The 12,769-nt window shown below is 35.2% G+C and overlaps 1 protein-coding gene across 17 annotated transcripts in view; it reads left to right on the top strand.

The window, feature by feature from the left end:
- Window positions 1–12,769, top strand: part of magi1b (membrane associated guanylate kinase, WW and PDZ domain containing 1b) — a 132,830-nt gene that overhangs the window by 85,656 nt on the left and 34,405 nt on the right. For 8 of the 17 annotated variants that reach the window (XM_084101116.1, XM_084101112.1, XM_084101115.1 and 5 more), the window contains 7 exons: window positions 1,112–1,318; window positions 3,457–3,673; window positions 4,696–4,778; window positions 5,453–5,488; window positions 9,049–9,106; window positions 9,910–10,013; window positions 11,806–11,922. In XM_084101116.1, coding sequence (XP_083957242.1) covers window positions 1,112–1,318; window positions 3,457–3,673; window positions 4,696–4,778; window positions 5,453–5,488; window positions 9,049–9,106; window positions 9,910–10,013; window positions 11,806–11,922 — 822 coding nt within the window. The remainder of the gene's footprint in view (window positions 1–1,111; window positions 1,319–3,456; window positions 3,674–4,695; window positions 4,779–5,452; window positions 5,489–9,048; window positions 9,107–9,909; window positions 10,014–11,805; window positions 11,923–12,769) is intronic. The other 9 variants (XM_084101118.1, XM_084101113.1, XM_084101109.1 and 6 more) reach the window with 4 other exon arrangements.

Below are 12,769 nucleotides of genomic sequence, written 5' to 3'. Positions count from 1 at the left end.
GTAGGAAATTGTATTTATTGCATAGATTTTTGGATTTGGTTTTGTAAGTCATACAAATAATATAAAGGTTTAGTTATGTTAAACCAAGGCAGTGCTCATAGATCAAGGTCAGCTCACAATACATGTGGATTGTGGGATGGTAAAAAACTGTCCTTTTTACACAATCACATGATCAAATTTACTTATTCTTATTTATTTATTCTTATTCTTATTACTAGTTCTTATTTATTTTACATAGGCCTATTTGACATTTGTTTTACATTTGTTTTATTCTAAAACATTATTTATTAACATGTTTCAATCAGAATTTTGAATCCTAGATTTTTCAGATTAATAATGTCACAAATTTATTTATTTGATTAGTGACTTTGAAATAGTGCAGAACCTTAATTCTTATTTATTTTACACCATAAATGTATATTTTATTTTATTTATTACTAATCAATTTTATACTCTATGTATGTATGTATGTATGCCTGTGTATACATATATTTTTTTATATATAAATTTATATATACACACACGCATCACTGTATATATAATAGTTTTATTAATTTTTAATCCCAGATTTTCAGATATGTAAGAACAAAATACATTCTTGTTAATAGTTAAAAAGTTTAACTATTAACTATAATATTTTTAATATTATGAATTTATAATCCCAGATTTTCAGATGTACGTAACATATATGCTATGTTACGTATGTATGTAACAAAATACATTCTTGTTAATAGTTAACATCTTTCTTTTTTTTCATTCTACTCTGTGCAGCTGTTGTTTTTAATCAAAATGAATCTCTTAATTAATATTAAGGTTGATCACTCGTCCTGACGTGGCTGAATTCTAAATTTATCACTCTCATTTAATGATGTGGAGTGCTTTTGTTCAGACAGACAGCTCTGTCCATTGTGCACGCTCATTACCCTTAAACAATACTGCCTGATTGTCCAGACACACTGATACCATTATCTGCCATTAAAGTTGCATCAACTTCATGAAGACAAGCAGTCATTTTCATAATAGAGCATTTGCAAAAAACCCACATCATCATGTCTTGCATTTCCTTTAACCCTCCTGTTCTGAATGCTGGTAATATCCTCTTGTTGCCTAGGTAACTATTATGGAACACCCAAGCCGCCCAGCCAGCCCCCTAGTGGGACAGTGATTACTGGCGATGCTCTGCAAGACAGCCTTCCTGGTTCCCAGCAGTCAACCCCACGACGCACCAAGTCTTACAATGAGATGCAAAATGCTGGAATAGTGCCTACAGAGACTGAGGATGATGATGAGGTTCCTGAAATGAACAGTAGCTTCACAGGTCAGCAGTGAGCCGATGTGTTTGCGTTTCCGTCTGGCACATGGGAGAAGGGAAGAGTGATGCCTCTTTGTTGCTTTCCTCTTCCTTCGCCATCACGATTCAGGGAGGAAGGGGGAAAGAGCGCCATCTGGCTGTGGCAGAGGGTTTTTGTTTGTGTTAGAAAGCACCAAGATGGACTCTCCCTGTCTTTATTTATTGATCCTACAGTTATGCGCTGCCAAATTTTGCACTCTGTATCAGAGTATTGAATGGGTTGCATTTTGTGTTGTTCTTAGAAGCCATCTGTCTATGAAATGGATTGCTGCACGCAATAGCTGCTGCTGGTCGATCAGAGGTATTGACATTATTGTGATCTGATCACAAGTGGGCAGCACTAAGTACAGGTTTCAACGCTTTTGTGATACGATTCGATTGCTGTAAACGTATTTGGTAATAGTCGAAAATGCAAATGTCCACATTGCATTGTATTATAAATGTAGATCTATCCTGTTGGGTACTGGATAACAGTGAGCACCGCCTATTCATCTGTCAATCAACAGTTATGCTAAAACAAGGGTTTAAAACTACTTCAAAGACATTTTCCCACTCAAGTTGGAGGTTTACACATCTAAAGTTCAGTTAATACAGCTGCACAACTACAGTTATATTGTGAATTCCTTTCTAAATGTCATGTTTGCTGTGAGATTGGGAGTATTATGTGGAAGCAGCGCTTTTGTGCCAACATTTTTTTTTTTTTTTTTTGTGCTTTATTAACATGCAGTAAGATTCAGTTCAAAAGTTTGGGTTAGGTAATGTTTTTTTAAAAGAAGTCTCTCATGCTCACTGCATTTGTTTGATCAAAAATACATTAAAATCAGTAGTAGATCAGATACATTTTATTGCAAATAAATTAACTGTTTTCTGTTGAAATATAATTTATTCCTGTGACGCAAAGCTGAATTTTCAGCATCATTACTCCAGTCTTCAGTGTCACATGATCCTTCAGAAATCATTCTAATATGCTGTAAAAAAAAAAAAAAGAAAAGAAAAAAAAGTTGCTGCCTTAAATTCTTTAAGTACAATCGACTTGGATGTTTAAGTCATTTCAACTTAAATTACATTAAACTGACTGTAACTTATTTTAATGAGTTAAAGCAATGTAAAAATATATGTTGTCATAACTTATTGATCATATAGTACATTTTTACATTGTATGCTTATTTGGTGCTCATGAAACATTTCTGATTATTTGTTGAAAACAAATAATATTTTTGTGGAATCCATAATCCATTTCTTTCAGGATTCTACACGTTTATTTGAATTCAATAAATGTCTTTACCGCCATTAAATTATAAATTATATAAATACATGTATTCATTTATTAGCAAATAATTAAAAATCTTACTGACCCCAAACTTTTTGAAAGATTGTGTAGTCGCATAATCGCAGCACAAAGTTTGAGACGCGTAACAACCAGGTGTAAACAGCAGACGGTCTGGTCTGTGATCGAATCACTCTAGATGAATGTGAAAACCATTCAATTTCTGCTCCTGATCCCACAAGCTGGTTTGTGTAAGCATTATGACATTTTTCCAATCCATACTTCAGGCTGTAATCACATATTTTACTTCAAGAGAATTACAATATTTTATATTGCATGTTTTGTTCAATATCCAAGTTAATTCTAGGGCCCTTCATTTAAAATAGGCAATAAGCTGTCCTATTCATACAGGTTCACGCCTTTAAATTTGGAAGAGTGGTTTAATTTAAAGCAGCTATTTCAGTCAGGCGGGCCATGCAATTTAGCTGAGAGTCGTTTTGTTTAGATTCCTCACCTCTCCAAGAAGGTTAAGTGTTTAATTGTTTACACTCTTACTGATTTGAGGGGATGTTTGTGATTTTCATTTTTTGGTGTGGGTGGGAAAGTGTCAGACAACCATGTGTCGGTATGTGTATTTGTGTATAGTATAGTGTGAATAGTGTTTGATCACTGCAGAGTTTACAGGAAGTGAGAGGGAGGGGGCCTGGTGCCACTCTCCAAAGCATTAGCATTAGCAAAAGTACATTGCCACATTTATTTGGGATGCATTTCTCATCCAGAGCCTCATGTTGAACTGAGAAGGTCTGTCTTTGTGTACTAATCTTATGTGTGCATGCAGGAGACTCGAGTGAACCGGACGACCACCCCTCCGTGCGGCCCTACGCCCGCGATCACGTTCAACCCTACGGGCTCAACAACACCTCGGCGTCAACCACGGAGAGCTCTCAGAATACACACACACACCCCAGCTATCCCACGGAAGAGGACCCTCTGGGGCCTCTGCCTGGAAACTGGGAGATGGCCTACACTGAGAACGGAGAGGTCTACTTTATAGAGTAAGAACCAACTACTATCTTCATGACACTTTTATTTTTACAGTGGCCTTGAAAAGTTTTTGGACACTGCACACATTAAAAATGCACGAATGCTTGCTTTATATAACAAAATATCAAGTAGCAATGATATTTTATATGTCCTCCTGAAAGGCACTTATATTGGCATAATATTAATTAATAAATTATTTTTAAAAATAGTAAAATCAATTTTAAAATCAATTAAAAACATAAATGAATAAGAAAAAGGCAAAAATAAATGAGAAAAAAAGTTTAAATTAAAAATGGACTTAAACCAATTCAAATTATTGGTTTAAATTCATTTCATTTAAAAAAAAAATCTTATCAATAATAAGGAAATCAGAAAAATCAATAGAGAAATTAAAAATGCATACACCTGTATCTTAATTTTCAAAAATTAGAATAACTATATTTTAATTTTTTATCATTATTTCTACTTTAATAATTAGTGAACGTATTATTATTTTTTAAGCTGTGAATTCTTTAATATATTTATCAGCATTTTTATAATTGATTGCTTGGTAGTTTTGTCAGTTGATTTTTTTTAACATAGATTTACTGATTTATTAAATGAGTGTCACATTTTGGCCTCCATACAGAATTGAAATTAGATCTGAGAAAAGTTTGGAGATCAGTTGTTTGCAGATGCCACTTGACAGGTTTTGAATCTAATGCAATAAAATACATACATTTTTAATTGTAACCTAATTGTCTTTTTAAAATATTTCTTGGGACCACTTTTAGTATATTTAAATAGGTTTATGTATAGACAAAGGTTGCACTATAAATATCTTAGGTTGCAGTGGTTTTATGTTTCTTATTTTAAGTTTAGAAATTGCTTCTGGCGTTTTTTCAGATATCAAGGCAGGAAGTATCAAACATTGTGATATCTTTAGTATATGTTTTCCTGCCTTCTGGGATGCAGAAAAGAGGCCACAGGATGTTGTTCTGAAGGCATCTCTTAGAACAATGCCTCACTGTCTGTGTTCTGCTTCTATTCTTAGCCACAACACAAAGACAACATCCTGGATAGACCCCCGATGCCTGGACAAACCTCAAAAGCCCCTGGAGGAATGTGAAGATGATGGTATGGACGTGTGGTTGAATTTTTGTCTGGTTTCCTTGTGCAAATATCAGTTTCATGGTGTGCTTTTTAGATTATGCATTCATAACGCTTGCTTATGAGTGTTTTTCTGGTGTTGTTCATATGCTTTTAATGTAGAAAATCTAACATTTTAAATAATATCTGTCACATTCAGTTTTATTAATCAGGCTCATGCACAAAAGTGCCTCATATTGTCCATTGTAATCTCGTGATGGCCTGTAGATGGCGTTCTTGAGCTGTCATATTTCTTACAGACACTCTCACCATGTGACAGGCAGCTGATATAATACAAGGAGTGTCTGGATTGTATTGAATCTCCTCACACAAACAAATAATGAACCTCTAAAGCCAATTTCCCTGTGTGGTGGAATCTGGAATGATTTCCAGAGCGGTTTTATGATTATGCCAAATATGATTTCAGATCTCACACAATAATTCACAATGATTCTCACACAATCCAGATCATTTTGCTATTAATAAATGCCACTAATGAAACATTTCCACTGCTTATGTAATATGGTGGCTTAATTGTAAGGCTTTGAGCTGTAATTTTGCTTTGTATTATCAACTAACCCTCTCTGCCTCTCTGACACCCTTCCCCTCTTTCTCTCGCCCCACTTTGCACACCTGCTCCCCTTTTACTCCCTCTCGTGCAGAAGGGGTACATACAGAGGAGCTGGACAATGAGCTAGGTAGGCCACAATTCCATAGGGAAAATTTCTTTTTAAACCTGTAGACATATGCATGTTGCAAGACATATGCAAGCTGTATGTTTGTGGGGTAGATAGATCCTTCTGTGCTGCTTTGGGACTAGGTTTCTTTCCGCTCAAATCCTGAAACTGATTATAAAAACAGACCTTACAGTTGATCAGTGCAAAGGGCAACGTTTACCCACAATGCACCGCCATGTTTCAGTACTGCTGTCATCTAGTTCTTTGGTATTCATTTTGGGATGACCGTAAAACGCATTTCATTACTTTTTAAACAAGGTTCATTTGTGTTGTCATTGGCACTGCATGATATGAAATATTCATTGTTACTATTTCTACCGTTGAAGCGTTTGGAGTTTAACTCAGGACTCTCGCAGCTGGGAGTGGTTCCGTTTTCATTATGCATGCAAATAGCTCAAGAGATCCAAAACTATTATGTCGAGCTAACAGTGGCAGTCAAATCATTGAATAATTTGTTGCTTTAATCAGTTTTACCATCGCCAGAGCACGCAGCACGCAGAGCTCTCTCTGCTGTTCAGTGTGCCTTTGTAATTGAAGGGCTGATTCATCATTAGTAACGGATTGGGTGATGCAGGCAGTGGCCTTGAGGAGGCCTGTGTTTGTGTCCGGGCTGATTGGAAGAGCACGGTCAATAGCTATTGATTTGAGAAATCGGAGCCATTAAATTGATGCCGTGACTGCGGGATGTGGGCAGTAGGTACGAGAGTATCCAGTCACACAGTAGAGGCTTGATCCTGTAGAGAGGGATGATGGGATGCAAACAGATTAATGGCCAATTTGTCAGTAGAGTCGCAGTAATGATGTGGGGGAAGGACAGGACGCACTGTAGAGCAGTTGCTATTGGTAGGCGTTTAGGCTTTCTTCTTCACAAAAAAAAAAAAAAAAAAAAAAAATATATATATATATATATATATAGTAATTTATAAATTATATATTGTTGGGTGAAATTCAAATTTCTCATAACAAATTATATTAAAAAGAAACACTTTACAATAAGGTTTAATTTGTTAACATTGGTTAACCACATTAGTTACCTTTTGTATCTGTTAATATTATTTAATGGACCTGAGCTAACATGAATTAACAGTGACCAGTTGTATTTTTATTACGTTAACAAACATTAATAAATACTTTAATAAATGTATTGCTCATTGTTTGTTAATTCATTAACTAACGTTAAGTAACGGGACCTTATTTTAAAGTCTAGTTGCAAAAATAATAATGGTTTCAAACAGGTTTCCACAAACACACCCCCTTGCTGCTATTGGCCAGACAAACACATAACCACGCCCCCAAATCATGCCATTGGTTGCCTCTGTTGCTATGCTAGTCTGGTCTGAACCTCCAAATGATCAGATCAATAGGTGTGTCCCAGTTTGCATATTTACACACTATTCTATGCCGTTTTGTAGTAAAAATAGTGAGTAGTTAGTTAACACTGCAAATTTCGTAAAGAAAAAGTGCACTTCAGATACCCTGATGATTCTGACACCAGTGCTGGATGACAAATATAAACTTATAACATTTATACACTAGATAGTAGAGTACATAGTGCATAGTGTGTAGTATGTCATTCACTGTAAAAAGTGAACAGTTGGATCAACTTAAAAAAATTACTTCAATTGGTAACACCTAAAGAAATTAAGTTTTCTCAACTTAAATTATCACGTTTTTCACGATAAAATGTGATAATTTAAGTTGAGAAAACTTAATTTCTTTAGGTGTTACCAATTGAAGTAATTTTTTTAAGTTGATCCAACTGTTCACTTTTTACAGTGTTCGGGACAAAACTAATGTTTTGAAAGCACCAGAGAATCCCAGTGCTTACACTTTTTGGGTAAATCAAGCTACAAAATAGATTAGTTATATTAATTTTCTAAGCCTTTTCAATTATTTTGACAATGGAAAAATTGCACGCTTCACCTTTATCCAGCATAGCAATGATTTTGTGACAGCTTGTCTATTACACAGCTGCACAAAATGGCGTAAATTTCACCCAACACCCAAAAACACTCGTTGATTAATTATGGGAAACTCATGAAAGATCAGGAGGAGTGAAGATGTATGAGTCAGAGGCTGCTGAGAGAATCGCTCACCGTTAGATCGTTATTTGTAAGTAATTAGTGTTTGTTGACATTTATAATTTCATTAGGACAGTACAGGAGACTGTCTTATTTGCTGCTGCTGCATGGAAAAGATAATGAGTTCTTGCTTTGTTGCGCACACACACACACAATATAGAACTTTTCTATGGTGGGTGTGATGACGAGTTTCCTGTGTGCTGCAGGCAGCCAGGCACTATGCTAATACAGCTCTGTGTCCCTGGTACTACAACATTTCTGCCTAAATAGGGGTTGCTATGGTAAAAAAAGCAATATTTTCAAATGCATGAAAGCACATTTCAATGTCAAATGCAGCAGAGCCTTTTTATGATTATTCCGTTACTCTAGAGAAGACATGGAGTGTATATTTTAACAGCGTCACGATCAAATCTCTGAAATCTTCTGTTGTTTTTGTACACTTGTCAACCTTTGCCTGAAATTTTCAGAGCTGTTCGCATTTTTGTTGTTTGCAGGGCAAGAGATTTGGAAATGATGGGGAATACATTTGCTTTTTATGTAAATATCACACAGAATATTTTTGTCAGGGCCTGTGCCTGAAGACAAATGGCAGACCTGTATACAAACTTCATCCTGTTAACAGCGTATTCTGCGTCTTTAGTCTGATGTTTCAGTTAATACGGATTCTCGGATATGAAGCAATGTTTTTATTACATTGAGATGGGAATCATCCAGTCAGCACAAAAGAATTTATGACTTTTGAATTATTGAAAATGGTGGTAGTGCTTCCGCAGCAAGCAGAATGTGCATTACTTTAAAAAAGTATGTGTTCCATTTATCAATTATTCTTCATTTTACCATGGTTTTCCTCATGTACATGTGCTTATCTTAAACATTTTTAATGTTTTAATCCTTTAATGCATTTGAGTGTAGAACACTGATTCAGCATCAAGCCGTTATTACTAGTTTGAATGAGTCAACCAAGTCTCTGTTACTGATTCAGAAGCATCACTTCAACAGCGGGGGGTTGTTCTCAAGCCATTATTGGAAACAGAGACAGAGAAATCATTTTTTTTATAGTTCTTTTATATTGTTGTGGTAGACAATACGGCTCTTTGACGTCACTGAAATAGTTCAGTGATTTAGTAAAGTGTATGACAATAACCAATAACTTAGAACATCTGACAACCAATCAGAATCATACATTTTGTAGTGCAGTTGTGTAAATGTAAAAAAAACAACAACAGACAAATGCATTTAAGATTCAATTTGCATGCTATAATTATATAATCTGCTCGACATGGTCATTATAGTTTTAAAATATCCGGCTTGTTAGTTTGAAGCCTCTTGAATTTTAATTGGTCGAAAAATCAAGACATCAAATGACAAAGTATTTGATAAAAGCCTTATTAAATGAGTTATAATGAGCTGAACATTTCTTCTGTTTTGCTCCTTTTCCAGAGCTGCCAACAGGCTGGGAGAAGATCGATGATCCAGTGTATGGGGTGTATTATGTTGAGTAAGTGACTCATCAATATTACCTTCAAATCATCTTTAATATATGACATCACCCTGAAGCATAAAAGAGACTGCTGGCATCCCTCCGATTGTGCCTGTTCCATTTCGGCTGTACACACCCTTTGTTACTGTTACCATTTTGAAATCTTGTTCTCTCTCTGTCTCTCTCTCTCTCTCTTTCTCTCTCCCTCCACTTCAGGGGGACCCTTGGGTTTGTAGCGTATAAATATGAATGCATTCATATGTTTTGATGTTGTTTCAAAGCAATACCTCCGAGGCAGGAAACCTTTCGTTTTTTGTCTTTGGAGATGTTTATGTATGTTTTGAGCAGTATTTGCCTAGTAAATTGCACAGGCCTTTTGGAAACTAGCCTGGATCGCAGCTGGGTGCGATCTGTATTTTTTTGGTAAATGTGGTGATGGGGTTTTATTTTTGGCTTTTGATTCATGTTTGTTGAGCTTGCCTAGCTCAGATTTTGCTCTTAAGCACATAAGATGAGAGAGAATAGCATACTTTTTTGCTCAATTTTAAATGAATGCAGAGGCCTTCAGCCATAGTTTAAGCCATCTTTATTGCCTTTTCTCTGAATTAATTCATTTTATTTCTCATCCACTTACCTGCTCTCCTTCTGCTCAACCTTTACCTGCCCTCTCATTCTAATTCCTATTTCTCCCTCTGGCTCTGTTATTGACTGTGTCCTCTGCTAACTCATCTACATCACCTCTCTCTCTCTCTCTCTCTCTCTCTCTCTCTCTCTCTCTCTCTCTCTCTCTCTCTCTCTCTACCTCTCTCTCTACCTCCCAGCCATATTAACAGGAAGACGCAGTATGAGAACCCAATTCTGGAGGCTAAAAGGAAGAAGCAACTGGAGCAGTCTCAGCCCGCTGAAGGTGAGCGGTATATCCAAGGTTCGTTTAAGGCTAAACATGCCACCATTTCTTTCTTTTCCTATAAGTTTGTGATTGTCCATGTTTGTCATTTAGAGTTTTGTTGACGCTTTGGTTTTGGGAACTGTTAATCATCACATGGCTTTAGTTTTTAATGTATTCAATTATTCAAAAACTGCTTTAGTTTTTTTTTGGAAAATGTATATTTATTTAGTATTGAAGAGAAGTCGACACATGACTTCATGCATTTTGATGAATAAATGTATTTGTTGTGGTCCTTTTTGTAATACTGTACATACATACATATATATATATATATATATATATATATATATATATATATATATATATATATATATATATATATATAATTATTTTATTTTTTTAAATCTTGTTTTGTATTATGTATATAAATCAGGATTTTCCCAGTTAATTACCAGGAGCAAACGGTATTGAAGTCAATATGAAATGCTAATTGCAACCCATTTTACTTCCATAATATGACATTTTTCGATTGAAACAAAAGAAGTAGTCAACATGAACTCATAATCAACCCCATACTGTAAAAAATTATAAGATTAATAAGTTATGACATATGTTTTTACATTGCTTTCACTCATCAAAATAAGTTAAGCAACTTTTTATATAACTTTATATATCTTTATACGTTATACAAGATAACGGCTCATTTGTTTAAGTCAGTTTAATGTAATTTAAGTTGAAAAGACTTAAACATCCAAGTTTAAACATTCATTTCTTTCTTTCTTTCTTTCTTTCTTTCTTTCTTTCTTTCTTTCTTTCTTTCTTTCTTTCTTTCTTTCTTCCTTCCTTCCTTCCTTCCTTCCTTCCTTCCTTCCTTCCTTCCTTCCTTCCTTTCTTTCTTTCTTTCTTTCTTTCTTTCTTTCTTTCTTATTTAAAGGGATAGTTCACCCAAAATTTTTAATTCTGTCTTCATTTACAAAAATCATGTCTTTCCAAACAAAAAGAAGATATTTTGAAGAATATTGGTAACCATACAGTTTTGGTGACCATTGACTTCCACAAAAGGAAAATAAATATCTAAAAAAATCGGTTACACTTTATTTTAAGGTGTCATTTAAGGTGTCATTGTTATAGTGTAATTATATATTTATTATACCGTATTTAAAATAGTGCCGTATTTAAGTACTGAGTAATATTAAACAACTACATGTACTTACTATAGGATTAGGGTAGGGTAAATTATGCATAATTTACTGTTATTACTATGGTAAGTACATGTAACATATGTAACAAGGACACTGTAAAATAAAGTGTTACCAAAAAATCTTCTTTAATTTTCCACAGAAGAAAGAAATTTCCACTGCCCCAACAAATTCCTTGTGTGTGTGAGAACACTTGGCCAATAAACTGATTCTGATTCTGAAAATCATACAGGTTTGTTACTTTCTCTTTATGAAAGGGAATAGGGTTGATTATGAGCTCACGTTGACTTTCATGGCTGCTTGAGTCGCACCTCATTCTATAAACGGTCTAGAAAGTTCTACTGAAATGCAGGTTGCCTTGGTCTTGTTCCCAGCCAACTCAGCTGAAAATTGCTTTCTTGATTACCTAATAACTTCTTCACCCTCAAGTTCAAGTATTTCATTCTGCCACTGATTGTGTTACAGTACTGACAATATGCAAGTTTTACACAGAGAAAGTTAGGACACCGTAGGGGGCTGTAAAGGTCTAAAGCTGGTGGTTGCACAGCCTCAGTATTAGTTTGAGTAGGCAGGAAGTGCGACTGACTTGAGAAACACACAAAAAGGAAGTGCATCCTTCACTCTTTCAGAATGGATAGAGGAGCATTCTTCAGGACCACCGCTAGCGAGCTATGCTGCTAACCACCAAGAGACTTACAGAGACCCCGGCACCGCCCCTCCACTACCACCCCAACTGGTGGCTAAACGTATGTGTTGCCTCCTTTTTTGTTTGTAACACAAACACATACACACCCGTACGTGGCGTATTCCTCTGTGGACATTCACTATTCACTCACTTTTTCCAAATCTTCCTTCCCTCAGTTCTATGTCTTTTCCGTCCCTGTATTGTTTGAACACCCAATGATAAGCTACTTGTTTAAAGATTAGCAAACACTCTTTTTAAGTGAAGAATTTTGCGTTATCCCTCACACCATTTGCCATGTCTCTGGTGTCTTAATGTGGGCACTCATTCAATTTCTGTGGTGCTTTCTAGGGTCACGTACAAAATATGCTTTATGGTCAAAGTCAAGGATGTGTTGAATTAATGAAGAGAAATGGTGTCGTTTCAAAATATTCTGAATGATTTGACACGTTAAATTCCAACCAAGGCTTATGCACTAAAGAACAAGTATGTTGGGAAAAAAATGATCTTGGATCAAATATGTTTAGGATACATATGGATACGTTCAGGAATTATATACTGTGTGGGGTTATATAAGTCCATATTGAAAGTCTGGGATTCAAAATTGAAATCTTTTGCATTATTTCTGTTCTAAGACTTTCTGAAATTAGTGTTATTTGTTCTGTTCTTTTCACTCAATATTTATGTTAATATAATTTGTAATGAAAATTTTGTATTAAAACAGAAAATAGAATTATATGCATTTTCACTAGTGGTCTCAGACTTTTGGACCCCATTGCATATGCAGTTTTGTGTGCTTGTGTGCATTTAGATTTTACTGTTATGGACAGCTCTGTTGCTCTGTCTATCATTTATTCCCTCTCTCATATATATCTTTATCATGTCCAGCCATTTGCATTCAGTGTACAGTG

Source organism: Abramis brama (assembly GCF_963993115.1).
Source record: "Abramis brama genome assembly, chromosome: 23".
In the NCBI taxonomy this organism is placed as follows: domain Eukaryota; kingdom Metazoa; phylum Chordata; class Actinopteri; order Cypriniformes; family Leuciscidae; genus Abramis; species Abramis brama.
Note: the sequence above shows the minus strand (reverse complement) of the source record. Positions and strands in the feature narration are given on the sequence as shown.